A 16,782-nucleotide genomic window follows, 5' to 3' on the forward strand; every position below is an offset into this window, starting at 1 on the left:
TTGTAGTTTAATATGATGGTTGCAGTGACTTTATCTGTTAGTGTCTTGGTTAAAGCTGTAAGTGATGTGCTTGTCAAAATTTGCTGCTGATATAAAATCAGAGCAAGGTATGATGTATTGGGTATCGGAATCCAGAAAGATCTTCAGCATTCCTCTGTTAAATTGAATACATTTCAAAAATTCACCTTTCCAAGTCAGGGATCAGAGTGGGAAATGAGGCTAGGTAATTCATCCAAATAATCCTGGATATTTTAATAAACTCTAAGCTTCATTATGATTCAGTCATACAATGTGATGTGGAATAGAACTAGGAATGATGATATTACAGAGAAAGTAGATTTAGACTTGATCTATAGAAAAAAAAAAACTTTATAACAATTAGTTATCCTAAAGTGGAATAGACTTAACTCAGAAGAGTTTCTCTTCACTAAAGATCTCTAAGCAGAAGTAAGATGATCCTGTGTTGTAGGGGCAACTAGGTAACTCAGTGAGTAGAGCACGGGATGTGGACTCAGGAAGACCCAACAAAGATTAGAATCCAATTTCAGACACAGGTTATCAGCCATGTGACCCTGGGCAAGTCTTTTGACCCGTTTGTAACAATAACCTGTCTTATAGGGTGATTTTGAGGATCCAGTGAGTTAACATGTGAAACACTTGGCAAACTTTACAGTGCTGTCTAAATACTGGCCATTAGAGGGGATTCTTGCTTACAGACTGGTAATAGAAGCATGTGAATCTAGAGTCAAAAGGGACCTCAGACAGCCACCTCTTCGTTTTATAGATGAAAGGATGGGTGACTGGCCCCAATTGTCAATGCCAGTCTGCCACTCAGTATCTGTGTGACCTTGGCAGGTCATGTAAACTCATTTTCCTCATCTGGAAGATGTGGATTGGTCTAGATGACCTCTAAGGTCCCTTCCAGCCCTAAATGTACCATCCTGTGATAGTTGAGTATCGATTTCTTTATCTGTTAAATTGGAGGTAAGAGTAAAATTTCTTTCTTGGGCTTGTTCTGTGGAAATTGCTTTGTAAAAAAAAAAAAAAGTGGTAAATGTTATTAGTTATTACTTTTCTGTACTTCACAGAGTTGTTGGGAAGATCAAGTTAGGTGATGCATTTTAAATGGAAGAATGCTATGTAAATCTACTGTGGTCTAGACAGATGGGGAACCTGAGTCCCTTGAGGTCCTCAGGTGCAGCCCTTTAACTCCAAACTTCACAGAACAAATCCCCTTCATATCTGTCCAGGTTCACATAGCTCATCTGAGTCAGAATTCCTGTCTCCCAAGCCATGTCCCAATAACAATTCTGAATCATCATGATAATCGTGGGCCTTGGAACTGGATGGCGCTGTAGAGACCATGTATTACAGTATACTCATTAATGATAATGTTAACCTTTTTTTTTTTTTTTTTTACTAAACCAACTTGAAGAACAGAATAGCCATTCTTTGATGAATTTCAAAAGTGAAGGGGTAGTCTGTACATTCATTTGTCTAGCAAGCATTCATCAAGTCCATTGTAAACATTCAGGATAATACAAAGGTAATAAATCAGAATTCTGAAGTTCTTTAGGTTTATAAAGTACCTTTCTCACAATTCTGTGAGGTAGAGTGCAAATTTTTTTTTTACTCTTGATTTTTACAAACATACCAACTAGAAAATTACAGAGCAGATTTAAAGTTCATATGTACATAATTTATATAATACAATTGTATTACATATATAATTATATATTACACATATTAATAAAAGTTATTGCTTTTATACACAAGAAATAGAGAAGTAGTTATAATAATACTTGTACTTTTCAAGTATGGTTTTAAAATGAGTGGTTTTTAAATTATATGCTTGTTAATCTTAAAATATTCAAATCTGATTATAACCTGAACTGATTATTTAAAGATTGAACAAGAAAAACTGGCATCTATGAAGAAACAAGATGAAGACAAAGATAAGAGGGACAAAGAAGAAAAGGAGAGCAGCAGAGAAAAAAGGGAGCGCTCCAGAAGCCCTAGAAGGTAGGATGTGTTTGAAAACTGTCCTCGTGATTCTGTAGGGTATAGGGTTTGGGTATGATAAGCATTGTTGATCAATTTGGTTTGTTGTCTGATTTTTTAATAAGATAGCATAGTTATTATTCCATCTTAATCTTTTTATCCTACAAAACTCATTTGTCTAGAGTTAAATAACCCATAACACCCTAATTATAAAAATTCAGGGTTTTGAAAGATATAAGTTACTTCATGTTTTAAAAAAAGCAAAATAGGGGGGCGGAGCCAAGATGGCGGAGTAGAAAGACGCATATACACATAGCTCCGAACCAACAACCCATAGAACATCGGTAAAAAGGAACTCGTGGCGAATTCTGGAGTAGTAGAGGCCACAGCACAGTGGAGCAAAGGAGATTTCTGTTCCAGAGGGACCTGCAAACCTCTTGCAAAAGGTCCGTTGCGCTGCAGACGCGGAGCCCAGCCCAGCCCTGCCGCGGCACGGAGAGGAGCAAATCTGAGCGGGCTTCAGGGACGGGATCTCCAGCGGCCGCGCGGGTCCCTCCACCCACAGGTGACGGGGGTCAGTGAGAGGGTCTTCTTGGCAGGTTGAGAGGAGAGTGGGGTGCCCCCATAACTCAGGCCCCCTCGGGAGGCAGTAGCTGACGCAGCGGCAGACCAGGGCTCCCCAAGCAGGCAGGAGCCTGGATCCATTGTTGAAGGTCTCTGCATAAACCCCCTGAGGGAACTGAGCCTGAGAGGTGGCCCTGCCCTGACCTGAGTACCTGAACTTAATCTCACACTGAATAGCAGCCCCGCCCCTGCGGAAGCCATGAGGCTGGGAAGCAGCATTTGAATCTCAGACCCCAAGCTCTGGCTGGGAGGATCAGGAGGCGAGGTGGGTGTGAGGAGAATATTCAGAGGTCAAGTCACTGGCTGGGAAAATGCCCAGAAAAGGGAAAAGAAATAAGACTATAGAAGGTTACTTTCTTGGTGAACAGGCATCTCCTCCCTTCCCTTCTGATGAGGAAGAACAATGCTTACCATCAGGCAAAGACATAGAAGTCAAGGCCTCTGTATCCCAAACATCCAGACTAAATATTCTGTGGGCTCAGGCCATGGAAGAGCTCAAAAAGGATTTTGAAAATCAACTTAGAGAGGTGGAGGAAAAGCTGGGAAGAGAAATGAGAGATATGCAGTCAAAGCATGAACAGCAGATCAGCACCCTGCTAAAGGAGACCCAAAAAAATGCTGAAGAAAATGACACCTTGAAAAATAGGCTAACTCAATCGGCAAAAGAGGTTCAAAAAGCCAATGAGGAGAAGAATGCTTTCAAAAGCAGAATTACCCGAATGGAAAAGGAGATTCAAAAGCTCACTGAAGAAAATAGTTCTTTCAAAATTAGAATGGATCAGATGGAGGCTAATGACTTTATGAGAAACCAAGAAATCACAAAAGAATGAAAAAATGGAAGATAATGTGAACTATCTCATTGGAAAAACAACTGACCTGGAAAATAGGTCCAGGAGAGACAATTTAAAAATTATGGGCCTACCTGAAACCATGATCAAAAAAAGAGCCTAGACATCATCTTTCATGAAATTATCAAGGAAAACTGCCCTGAGATTCTAGAACCAGAGGGCAAAATAAATATTCAAGGAATCCACAGAACACTGCCTGAAAGAGATCCAAAAAGAGAAACTTCTAGGAACGTTGTGGCCAAACCCCAGAGTTCCCAGGTCAAGGAGAAAATATTGCAAGCAGCTAGAAAGAAACAATTCAAGTATTATGGAAATACAATCAGGATAACACAAGATCTGGCAGCTTCTACATTAAGGGATTGAAGGGCATGCAATAGGTTATTCCAGAAGTCAAAGGAACTAGGACTAAAACCAAGAATCACCTACCCAGCAAAACTGAGTATAGTACTTCAGGGGAAAAAATGGTCTTTCAATGAAATTGAGGACTTTAAAGCATTCTTGATGAAAAGACCAGAGCTGAAAAGAAAATTTGACTTTCAAACACAAGAATGAAGAGAAGCATGAAAAGGTGAACAGCAAAGAGAAGTCATAAAGGACTTACTAAAGTTGAACTGTTTACATTCCTACATGGAAAGACAATATTTGTAACTCTTGAAACTTTTCAGTATCTGGGTACTGGGTGGGATTACACACACACACATGCACATGCACACGCATGCACACATAGAGACAGAGTGCACAGAGGGAATTGAAGAGGATGGGATCATATCTTAAAAAAATGAAATCCAGCAGTGAGAGAGAAATACGTTGGGAGGAGAAAGGGAGAAATGGAATGGGGCAAATTATCTCTCATAAAAGAGGCAAGCAAAAGACTTATTAGTGGAGGGATAAAGAGGGGAGGTGAGAGAAAAACATGAAGTTTACTCTCATCACATCCCACTAAAGGAAGGAATAAAATGCACACTCATTTTGGTATGAAAACCTATCTTACAATACAGGAAAGTGGGGAATAAGGGGATAAGCAGGGTGGGGGGGGGATGATGGAAGGGAGGGCATGGGGAGGAGGGAGCAATTTGAGGTTGACACTCATGGGGAGGGATAGGATCAAAAGAGAATAGAAGTAATGGGGGACAGGAGAGGATGGAGGGAAATATAGTTAATCTTATACAACACAACTATTATGGAAGTCATTTGCAAAACTACACAGATTTGGCTTATATTGAATTGCTTGCCTTCCAAAGGGAAGGGGTGGGGAGGGAGGGAGGTAAAGAAGTTGGAACTCAAAGTGTTAGGATCAACTGTCGAGTAATGTTCTTGCCACTAGGAAATAAGAAATACAGGTAAAGGGGTATAGAAAGTTATCTGGCCCTACAGGACAAAAGAGAAGATGGAGACAAGGGCAGAGAGGGATGATAGAAGAGAGAGCAGATTGGTGATAGGGGCAATTAGAATGCTCGGTGTTTGGGGGGGGAAGGGACAAAAGGGGAGAAAATTTGGAACCCAAAATTTTGTTAAAATGAATGTCAAATAAATAAATTAATAATAAAAAATAAAAAAAGCAAAATAAAAAACATTCTGATTCATTCCCTCTCTTTGCCCTCTCATTATTTTGTCATTCTCTTTTCATCAGAAACCTATTTCCATTATCTTTAAGATTTTTTTTCCCATTATAGATTTTTGTGCTGACGTTAAGACTAGACATTCAATTTTGTATTCTTTCTTTCTAATTGAGTTCTTGGTAGGCTCACATTTATTCCAGGTCTCTGTTTCTACTTCATTTATGGAGGAAGGTGAGGATTTGAGTAGACTTTGTGTTTTGAGGGTTCTCATTTCCTCTCCCTCCCCCATAGTTTATTGAAGTAGGGAGATGCTAAGTACCTAATCCCTTTCACTTAAGTAGTTAACACTAAAACCTATTTATAGGTGAAGGAAAGCTTCACTGTAAGCAGTACTTCTAATTTAAAGGCACCTATCATCAGTGACTTCACTGTTAGTTCACAAGTGAGTACCCCAATCTTCCTTCAGTGTGAGTGGAAAAAAGCCTTCCTAATGAACACTGCTTTTAAAAATGAGGTTTTCACACTCTCTAAAATTCAGTGTATCCCTTTACTTTAGTGATGACTTTTGACAGAACTTAAGTTATGAGGAGTACAGTCAGTTAATAAAAAAGGCTAAGCCAGTCCCTGGTCTCAAGGTCACAGGCTAATTAATGTAGGTTACTCTGTTTGCAGAGATTTGAGCTGACTGTATTTAATGACTAAAATTTTGCCTTTAGTTTGATTTATTTGTAGTACTGAATCTAGTGTTTTATTTACCTTTCCTCTGAGATGCAGTTCTTTGGGGTTTTCTTTATATAGACTTTTTGTCTCTTGGAATAATGAGGAAGTAAATCTGACAGCTTGACCCCTTTTGCCCGTAAGACTATAGAGATCTAAATTTTCTGTAACTGACTTTTAATTAATTAAACTTCTTTTCTTGTCCCTTTTTAGTTTTCTTGTTATCCCTCAGCTAGTAGGGAAGAAGTAGAATATCTGATTTCCATGTGATATTCCTTAATTATGAACATTTAATCCACTCTTTTATTAAACCAACAAAAAAAAAGTCCACTCTGAATTTTGGACAAAGACCTGAATTGAAACTGCTTTTGTCCTAGACGAAAATCCAGATCTCCTTCCCCTAGAAGACGTGCCTCCCCTGTCAGAAGAGAGAGAAAGCGAAGTCATTCTCGATCTCCCCGTCATAGAACCAAGAGCCGAAGCCCCTCCCCTGCTCCAGAAAAGAAAGAAGAGATCCCAGAACTTCCAGAACCTTCAGTGAAGGCCAAGGAACCTTCGATACAAGAGGCAACCTCTACTAGGCAAGTACTCTAGAAAGCTTTAGTTGATATTTATGAAGTTCCATTTTAATTAACAATTGCAAAATCATTATCAATGTTGTATGCCTCTCGGTCACATGGTATCACTGGAAGTGATAGATGGATTTTAGAGTTAGGAAGGAATTTCCACCAGTTACTTAAATCTTTTCTTGAAGGATTTTTCACATCATTTTACATAATTTATAATTTAAATAGAAAAAAAAATGAAGCATTTTGTTTCTACACAGTGATATTCTGAAAGCTCCCAAACCTGAACCTATACCAGAACCGAAGGAACCTTCACCAGAAAAAAATTCAAAAAAGGAAAAAGAAAAGGAGAAAACCCGCCCGAGGTCTCGATCACGATCCAAATCAAGGTCACGAACACGATCCCGGTCCCCTTCTCATACTCGACCTAGACGGCGTCATAGAACACGATCAAGGTGAATTTTGTAACTTGAGCTCCCTCACCTATTAAATTCTGAAATTAGAATGTGAAAAATTGAAGCTGTAACAACATGTCCACCCTAGAGGTTGAAATAATTAACTTTCAGGATTAGATAGGACCATTTCACTACAACAACTTTTAAGTTAAAAAAAAAAACAAAACTTTGGTCCCTAGAAATACAATGTAAAATATCATTTAAAAGTGTTATCTAGATTTTGTGTAGTTCATTTTCTGAGATTGGGGGTTTTGTGAACCTTTAATACTTTGTGACTATGAGCTGATATCATTCTGTTAATGGTAGGTCATATTCACCTAGAAGACGACCAAGTCCAAGAAGACGGCCATCTCCTCGAAGAAGAACCCCACCAAGACGAATGCCTCCTCCACCCAGGCATCGAAGAAGTCGATCTCCTGTGAGACGGTGAGCGCCTTTATTGGCAAGCTCAAAGTTTTTGGGTGGCTTCAGCACTCAGAGAACAGCCAGTTAGCTTATAAATAGCTTGTAAAGCTCTTCTCTTCCTTCATATAATCATGGTAGGACTGGAGGCTATCCAGTAAGGTAGAAGAGTGGTGTCTCAAACAGTTGTAAACTGCTGGTCTCCACATGACCCAGTAGGCCAAGTTAGCAAGTGGGCATCTAAGTATCACAAATCTCTTCTACTGTGCTCAGAGACGCTAGAGTAAATAAGTTCAGTGGAATCTGTTGTCTTCAGTTATAACGACTGTAGTTCTCTTGTTTCTGACAAGTAGCTGTTTGCAAGACTGACCAGATATTTTAAAAGGGTAAGAAGTAAAACTGACAATAATGGTGTGATTGATCTTTCCTCTAGTTGATTTTTACTTGAGTCATCATGAGATTTCAGGAAAGGAAAGAATTTGGATTTCTTCATTTCACCAAACAAGCTAAAATGTTAGCTTCTGCATTGTAGAGTTGTATGTGATTGGCCTGGACTGCTGTCCTAGTTATACAGTGAGGCTATGTTCCTTGGTGGGTAGAGTTCTAGGGTTGGCTGGACTTGGAGTCCTGGCCTGCTGCTAACACTTAGTTGGTGGTGACCAGGGACAAATACCTTCACTTCTTAGGGTCTCAGTTTCCTCATCTGTAAAATGTGGACTAAGAACTGTAGTACCTCACTGGTGGGATTCTAAATCTCAAATGAGAATGTATATGAACAGTTTTGCAAATTAAAATACTGTGTGAATTGAGCTGTCATTATTACAGTTTAATAGGGAAGCTAGGTGACACAGTGGGTAGAGTACTGGGCCTGGAGTCAGGAAGACTCATCTGCCAGAGTTCAAATCTGGCCTCAGACACTAATTACTGTGTGACCCTGGGCAAGTCACTTCACCGTGTTTTCCTCAGTTTCCTCCTTTCTAAAAGGAGCTGGAGAAGAAAATTGCCCCTGCGGGAGGTTGGGAGGTCAAAGAACAGGTAGGTGATAGAACTAGAGATAGATTTGACTTCCAGCCCAGAACAGAGTGTGTAGTAATCCCTGACCCAGTACTCTTTCTCATACACCACTGATCTGTGGCTGTGCTTTTCTGTCATGCATGAACATCGTTGAGCAGTTTTCCAAAATTCACCATTCATTGTCGGACAAGGAGATGCCTCTGGGGCTTTCTAGTTGAGGATTCATGGAAACAGCTACTTCTCAACCTCAGAGTTTTGCAAACAGCATTGTTTCTTTGTTGTGCTTTCTGAGCCAATTTTCAAACAAAATATTTTGCACGTTGTGTAAGATTCCCTTTCAGCCGGTAATTCCCTCACACTTAAGGTAGGGTTTCTTTTTTTCAGGTTCTCAAGAATTCTGCCGTCAAAGGTGGATTCTGCAGGTACACATAATTGCAACAGAACTTAACACAAATTTTGTCGCAGAATTCAAGAGGCCCCCAGCTTAGAAGTTTATGTAGCTAAAAGGAATTCCCAATTCTTTCTTCTTCATGAGACAAATTGATCAGGTTGTTTAAATATTCTAACTTTAGGAGATATTTAGCATTTCAAATAAAACTACTCATGCACAATTGTTTTTTAAATGCAGCCTTAAAGGTTTGGTAAATTCGAGTGTTCTTCAAATGGAAAGCTTTGCCACATAAATTATAATCTGCAAACTCAAACACTAACGTCATTCCAAGGGACACAAAAATGTTATGTAACATTGGACTCTATGATTCTTGTAACTTTTAATAGAGCAAAAACTTCTGCCTTTGTTAGAATGATTTTTTTCCATTAATACTGTCAGAAATAGCTGTTTCCTGACTTGTTATGTAGTTTGATTTTTACACTTCAAAATTTTTTTTATGTGCTTGGCTACATAAACTCAAAAATCAGAAAATTAGAAACTGCCTTTTTATGCAAAACATACCTGAAATGCTGGTACTTTAATCATTGTGGTTAAAAATTAGTGAATGTCCCTTGGTCCACAGAAGGCGGCGCTCGTCAGCATCTCTCTCTGGCAGCAGCTCATCATCATCTTCATCCCGTTCCCGGTCACCTCCAAAGAAGCCACCTAAAAGAATCTCCAGCCCCCCTAGAAAAACTCGTAGACTCTCTCCATCTTCAAGCCCTCCACGGCGAAGGCATCGGCCGTCTCCGCCAGCAAGCCCACCACCAAAAACCCGTCGGTCACCAACACCCCAGCAGTCAAATCGTACGAGAAAAAGTCGTGGCTCTGTTTCTCCAGGGAGAACCTCAGGTAAAGGTAAAACCAAACTCTTGCATTCATTCTTTTTCTGTTTACCAGACTGGGTTTGTTGGTGGTAGAGCAGGTTTAGGTGGGGGGTGTATGCTGACTAGTCCTCATCATTTTTGTTTGAGGAAATCCACCTTTCTGTCCTTCAGCATTTTAATAAGTATTGATGTAAAGGTTTCATTTGTAGTTCTGAGGTTTTCTAGTGTAAATAGGTAGGGGAGTAATGTTGCCAAGAGGCAGATTTGGACTTGGTTTTTCAAAGTTCGGGTCATCATAAATTACCAGCTTGCAGTTTAGGAGAGCATTTTGTTACTGCAGGGACGCAGCTAGCATTTCTTTGAAGATCTTTCTTTTTGATAATCTTACTTAAGGACGTTGTATTGTAGTTTAATTCTTTCTTGACCACTCTGTTCCCTTGAAGGAAGAACATGATGTACTCTGAAGTATTTAAAAAAAAAAAATTCCCTTTAAATGTAGACTAGTCATTGCTTTGTTTGTTGCAATTTTATCCTTAAGGAATTTATATTCTGTGATCATGCCAGACAAAGTAAGTTGGAGTGTAGGTTGTATGGATGGGTTGGAGTTCTTCAATATTAAATATTTGTGGAAAAAGTTTTGAGTTCCATTAGTATGGCAACTGAAAGGCCTCTTTAGATTGTCAAGGTTTCAGTGTCTGGTCCTGGAATATGTTTGGAAAAGTGAGGGGTCGGGGAGGAACTCTTTAAGGCCCTTAGAACAACTGGAACTCAAGGATCACGATAATCTAATCTTTGTTTATGCTGGAATCAATCTAAAAGCTGACAATCCTGGTAGAACCCACTCTGATGATCAGGATGTCTGCCTTGTGACTAAACTTCCTAAAATGGAGCCCTGTTGCTATAGCATGTAGAAGTTGTCCATTGTAATATTGTTTTAGTTCACATGAAATAACCATTTGGTCTATATTGTATTTATATACATGGTGGGGGGGGGGGGTGCAGGTGTCAGGTAGTTTTTGAAAAAGGATGGTAGCTAAAAAAGGTAAACCCTGTTTTGCATAAATTTATCTCTGTTGCAGTAACTATCTAAATGCACTCTGAAATTAGAATATTTAATTTTTTTTAACATAAGAGTATTTTTTTTTTTTAAATCAGTGGAACATTTTTGGTACAGAATCCTTTTTAGCTGTTGGTGTATGAATTCCCACAGTAGCCAAACAACCAAGGGAACACGTAAGGAATGCTAGTGCATTCACACAATGAAGATTGAAGATGGGTTTGGAGGCATTCTGGATAGCTCCTTGAATGACTGTCTGGAAGTTGAGCTGGTGGGTGTGGTGGCTATCTGTCCAAAGACCACTTCAGTTTTAGGGACAGGGAGGACTGGTCTATTATAAAGTCACCAGCAGAGGAAGAGGGTGATGGTTAATGTAGAGTACAGCTCATTAGTTGTTAATGGGTGTTAATACCAAAAGCAAGGTGTCTTCAATAAGTAAGTGGGTTGGCCCCAAAACCATCGGATATGTTGATGTCAACAACCCAAGTTTTCTATTTGAATAGAATCTCAAAAGGATATTGATAACAACATAAGCTTTTATTTGAGGTAGCAACTCCCAGTCTTAACCAGGCCTCCAGGGGTTGAGTTAGGGCTCTTACTTTTGATAATGGCAATCTGCCATGGTAAGAGATTAAGTGAAGGAGGGGAAAAAACACTTTTTATTTACTCCTCAGAATTCAGCAGGGGTAGGCGGGAGGAGGGAAGATAGAGTATTTTGGGAAAATTATAGGTTAATTATTCTTTTGGGACACTATGCACATTCTGTCAGAACAAGTTCCTAAGTCAGTCAGCTTCAGAACTAGTTTTTTTCTTTTCAGATTGTTACTGTGATATAAGGAACAAGAAAAATAAAAGAGAAAAAGAATACTGTTGGTGATTTCAGCCATGCTTTGGTTTGTTTAAAATACAAACCTCAGCAGGTACTTTGTTATCCCATATACTTCACTGCCTTTCAAGGTATCAGTAGATGTATTCCAACAAGTCACAGAAAATTGTGAACTTAAATGGATTAGTTAACAAATAGCAGCAGTTTTCTGTTGTATATCTTATTTTTCCCCACTTACTTACATTAAATTCATATACTCAGCTAGAAAACTACTTGTCTCTTCACCACAGTAAAATCTCTTGTTGCATTAATTTTAAATCATAGTCAAAGAGCAGCAGAAATTTCTGATAATATCAAAAATAATTAGCAGTAATACTATGACAACTCAGTGAAAGAGGAAGTACAATTATGTTAGAAACTTTGGTAGTAGAAATGTATACATAAATGTGTTTGTAACAGGCAGCATGGTATGCTGTGAGAGGCTGCCACTGAGACAAGAAAAGCTGCCTCCAAGTCCCATTCCTGGCACACACTGGCTGTGGCCCTGGGCAAGTCACTTCTTTTATAAATCACCCAGGCAGCCTACTGAGGTTCTTTAAGGGTTCAGGAAGGGGCCAGTCTGCCTTGATGGACAACAGTGTTCACCAGGACTTCTCTCTAAGTGAAATAGGGCCAATAAAAACTTGTTGATAAACTTTAGTTTCCAGTTTGTTCATAGGTTATGAAAGATAGACTTTTCTGATTTTCTCCAAATGACCTCTCAATTTCAAATAATTCAAAAGGAAGGAAACTTTTTTCCTATGTCTAATAGAAGTAATAGAGCAATGAAAACTGATTGTAAATCAAGCATTTATTAAGTCCCTACTATGTGTTGGCACTGTGCCAAGCGCTGAGGATGCAAGGAAAGGCAAAAACACCAATTTGAACAGCCCTATCAGAATACCTGAGAACACAGCTTATATTCTTATGGAGGAGATAAATTCCACATAACTTTGTTCATCAGAAGTATGAACAGGGGAAGTAGCAGGTGGTCTAAGAGGAAAGGCTGGGGAAAGTTTCCTTGGATTTAAGCAGATTTCTGAAGATGCCAGTGAACCAAGAAGGGAGAGTATTCTAGGCCCCTCGGGACAGCCATGACAGAGGCGTGGAGGCAGGAGATGCAGCATCTAGGCACAGGAAGTAGACTGGTGTAGCAAGCTTCTAGAGCTTTGGAGAGGAATAAAGTGTAGTGGATTTTATATGGAACCTGGGGAGCAATAGGAAGTCCCTGTGTTTTATTGATTGGGAGACCAGGTCACATAGACCTGCACTTTGGTAAGGTCACTTTGGTTTCTGAATAGAGAGGATGGACTTGACAGGAGTGTGACTTGTGGCTGGGAGATATAGCAGTTTCCGAGGAGAAAGGGACATAAATGAGAATCATGAAACATAAATGTAGAAGTGACAAAATTTGATAAGAGATTGGATATGTGGGGTGAGTAAGGATAAAGAATCAGGATTACACCAATACTGCAAGCCTAGCTGAGTTGGAGAATAGCCGTGCCCACCAGTAGTAATAGAAAGGAAGAAGGGAGATTTGGGGTGAGAGATGATGAGTTCTGTTTTGGAAATGGTCATTTGGAGATGCACAGTTCATCCAGAGATGTCCACCAGGCACTTGATGATGCAAGTTGTAGTTCAGATAAGACATTGGGACTGGATATGTAGGTCTGGGAATCATGCATAGAGATGATAGTTGAACAATATTTAATAAGTACATTGAAGTACTTTGACTTTCTTGTAAAATCTTATCATTAAATATTTATTAAATAGTCCAATTATCCCTGAAATTCATCATGTGGTGCGGGTAGTCTGCTACACAAATCCCTTCCTTAACACTGACTGGCCTTACTGGACTGACTTCCATGGCTAGAGAAGTTGGGGAACTTTCCCCTTGGTTGCCAACTGACCATCTCTCCAGTAGGTACTGGTCACTGACTGTGATAAAGTGGCAGAACTGGAACCCCTTATCCCTCATACCTCTATTTTGAAAAGTGAGAGGCTATTCTCCTTGCAAATGAATTTATGGTTTGATAGCTGGTTTCTAAAATATGGAATTCTGTTGTATACACTTCTGGTAAGGGTCCATTCTTGGTTCATCCTGAAGTGGAACAGATGGGAAGGAATGTGGAATTCAGGGAAGTTGAGGACATTGTTGAATAAGATAATTGTTGAAAAATTCCCTATAACATCATAGACCTGGTTCTTAGAGTGTGTGATTCTTGGATTGGCTGAAGTGGTTAGACTAGTGTGGGTGTACATAGGAACTCACCTGCCAGTTTAGATGTTTTAAAATGTATGTGAAGTGGAACAGTGAGAAAGGTAATGAGAATACGTGCAGAAATATGGTACAGTAGCATCAGAGTGGTGTTAGGAGAGTTCCAGCTGAGATTGGAGAAAGAGGGAGGAGTTTGTGCTGGAGGGGTGGGGAGAATTGGAGCAGCAGAGGACACCCAGCTTGCCAGCCGACTGGGTGATGATAAGTGCCTTATAAAAGAAGGCATTGCTTCTTGTTTCTTATCTTCTGTCTTCTCTGTCAAGAATAATTTGGACAAGGAAGGAGAGAACAGAACTGAAATGGCTCATGGGCTTAACTTCTGAGATAAGTAAGGAGATAGAGCACTTAGCACCTTGCTTAGGCTATTCCAAGTCACACAGTTATCAAAAGATTGGATGTTAATGCTGAGACACTGTCAGCAATTTGAAAGATCCTGGGAGACGGAGGGTGACATTGACTTCTATTCCTAACAGTTTTAAATCTTTTCATTAAGGAGATGATAAGTGAAATTGTAGAAAAGGAGGTTAGTGATCACAGAATTGCTTCATCAAGAACAGACTAACCTTATTTCCATTTTACTAACTTGGTAGATGAGAGTGGTAGGGGCAACACATCTGTATTTTCACAAACCTTTGGATTAAACCATTTCTCATTCTGTTATTATGGGAAAGATGGATAATGCAACCTAGATAGCAAAATCAGATGGAAAAGCTAGATGCCCGTTTTTCCAGGTACATCATAAAAGGGATGCTGGGGAGTCAGTATTGAAGTGTAACTATTATAGCTGCTCATTTAAAGGAGTTTGATGTTGTGGTTTCTTTTGAGAACTACATTTTTACCCAGCTTGCTTGTGCTTTATCTCAGGTAGATAAATGTATCTTAAGCTAATTGAGATTCCAGTCCAACTCTCTCTTTCTGGGAAACTTGAGGCCCCAGAAAGGTTAATTGACCCAAGAAGAATGCTCCTACCCGAGCACTTAACAAACAGGGGAGTTTTTCCTAATTTCTTGCTTAAATCTTTGCTGTTTTAAGGACTTCTACGTACTGATCCTAAACTACCAGTTGAACATGATTAAATCATTGTTCTTCTGACAATTCCATTTTCATTAATTTTCTCAGTTCTTTTTGACCCTTTAACCACATTTATTCCTTGTCCTCTGAACACATGCAACTTGGACAGTAACGTGCTCCCGGTGAGTCCTTCCCTAAGTTCTCCATATCTTTAAGTTTTGGATCCCAAAATGATACTGTCCCGTTTATTATAACAGGATGATGGTTTCATTTCTCATTTGACAATTACTTACTATGAAGTGTGACCAACTCCCCTTATGCTCTAGTCAATCCCCAGGGAAACTTCTTAGTACTAGAAGTACTAAGATTTTGATTACTGAAGCCCCTTTTTAGCTTTTCAGCAGATAGACACTTCAGTGTTGATTCCCATTTTTTTTTTTTAGGGTGAACTTTCATAGCCTCTTAGTTGTTCCCCCGACCCTTTAAGGCCACTGAGAGGTTAGTACTTCTGTTAATCTATTGGAGGCGCATGTTTGGAGCATCTGCAGAAAATAATGCATGCTGTTGTACTAACCTGGCCAAGAAACATCCTGCCTGGGTCCTGTTCCTTTTTTTTGCCTAGTCTATGATGAGCACACCAATAGTTCTGTTGTGGAGAACAGGAACATTTGTTTTCTATACCAGCAAGGTTCCTCAGTCAGTCAATCTGTGGAGCTATGTATGTTTCAGAGAACTTGATAGGATTTATATCTGAATATAGTTACTTTAAAGAAGCCATTAGGTGTTACCTAGTCATCTGAGAGGAGGAAACTGAAGTCCCACCTCACAAAGTTGTAGAGTAAAAAGCCAAGGTTTCCAGGTTGGGTTCTCTGAGATCCCATGCTCTCTTCACATGAGCTTGTATGTAGCCTCTAGGTCACCTCTAATGTAATTTCTTTGGGATCCTAGTGCTGTTCAGCACCTTTTCATGGCAACACCTTTTGCTTCGTTTTCCCTCTTCTCTAGCAACAAAACATAAAGGTACCGAGAAAAGGGAGTCACCTTCACCAGCACCAAAACCTCGGAAAGTAGAGTTATCTGAATCGGGTAAGTTTTGTTAACATTGTATTAATTTTGATTTGAGTAGTTGAAATCCAGTGGGTCCTAGGAGTGCAGGGAGGAAAGAGGAAGTCTGCCACAACTAGACTAGGTCTGTGTTATCTGAATGAGTCACTTCACCTCTGAACCAGAGTCTATAGAATAGGGATCATAGTTATATTAGCTCCTGGCCAGATTGGATGTAGGCACTTTAGGATGTCAAGGCACTTTGTAGACAGGAAGCAGTGAAGATGTGAAGAGCTATGGAAAATGTTCATACCTAAGCTGTTTAATGAGGATATGGAATCCTATATCGTCTCCAAAAGTCCTGGTAAATCTTACTGACCACCAGGAGGGAAGGCCACCCAGCCTTCTTAGACAAATAGATAGGATTTTTTTGTGTCTCTTAAGGGTAAATACTTTCTAAACACGCATATCTTTCAGAAGAAGACAAAGGTGGCAAAATGGCAGCAGCTGATTCCGTGCAACAGAGGCGGCAGTACCGAAGACAAAACCAGCAGTCTTCTTCTGGTACAGACATTGGGATTTCTTTTACCTTGATTAAAAAGGGAGGGCTCCCCAAGGGATTGGATTAAGAAACTAGCTCCCTACTATTGGAGCAGGAGTTCTTGCAGCAGAGGCTCTTGAGTCCTCACTCATTCATTCATCTTTGTATTTTCAGACCCAGAACAGTTACTTTACTACTGGGCCATTACAAAATGACATATGGCTGTAGTTATTGGGCTGTTCATATGTTGGGTAGGGTGTTCAATTGAGTTGATCTAAAATGAGAAATCTGATTTCTAAATTCAGTTTTACTGTTAGCTCATGGTATATGCCTTAGGTTTAGGGCAAGTACCTAAATTACTCACCTCTCATACCAGTTATAAAATACCTCTCATACCTCTTAGACATTACAACTATTGGAAGTCTATGGTGCATGAAAGGTACTTTTTCAAAAATACCTGCTGTGTGCATAGTGCTGTGCTGTGTTCTGGGGAGATTCCCCCCGCATCCTCCCCCCCTTTTAAAAAAAGACCTTACCCCTCAG

The 16,782-nt window shown here is 39.7% G+C and overlaps 1 protein-coding gene across 23 annotated transcripts in view; it reads left to right on the top strand.

Annotated features, from left to right (window-relative positions):
- Window positions 1–16,782, top strand: part of SRRM1 (serine and arginine repetitive matrix 1) — a 37,418-nt gene that overhangs the window by 7,249 nt on the left and 13,387 nt on the right. For 10 of the 23 annotated variants that reach the window (XM_072609332.1, XM_072609335.1, XM_072609342.1 and 7 more), the window contains 7 exons: window positions 1,907–2,022; window positions 6,127–6,330; window positions 6,576–6,770; window positions 7,077–7,196; window positions 9,200–9,474; window positions 15,660–15,740; window positions 16,176–16,262. In XM_072609332.1, the coding sequence (XP_072465433.1) occupies window positions 1,907–2,022; window positions 6,127–6,330; window positions 6,576–6,770; window positions 7,077–7,196; window positions 9,200–9,474; window positions 15,660–15,740; window positions 16,176–16,262 (1,078 nt within the window). Of the gene's footprint in view, window positions 1–1,906; window positions 2,023–6,126; window positions 6,331–6,571; window positions 6,771–7,076; window positions 7,197–9,199; window positions 9,475–15,659; window positions 15,741–16,175; window positions 16,263–16,782 lie in introns of all 23 variants that reach the window. The other 13 variants (XM_072609336.1, XM_072609337.1, XM_072609344.1 and 10 more) reach the window with 4 other exon arrangements.

The sequence above is a fragment of the Notamacropus eugenii genome, chromosome 5 (assembly GCF_028372415.1).
Source record: "Notamacropus eugenii isolate mMacEug1 chromosome 5, mMacEug1.pri_v2, whole genome shotgun sequence".
Classification (NCBI taxonomy): Eukaryota; Metazoa; Chordata; class Mammalia; order Diprotodontia; family Macropodidae; genus Notamacropus; species Notamacropus eugenii.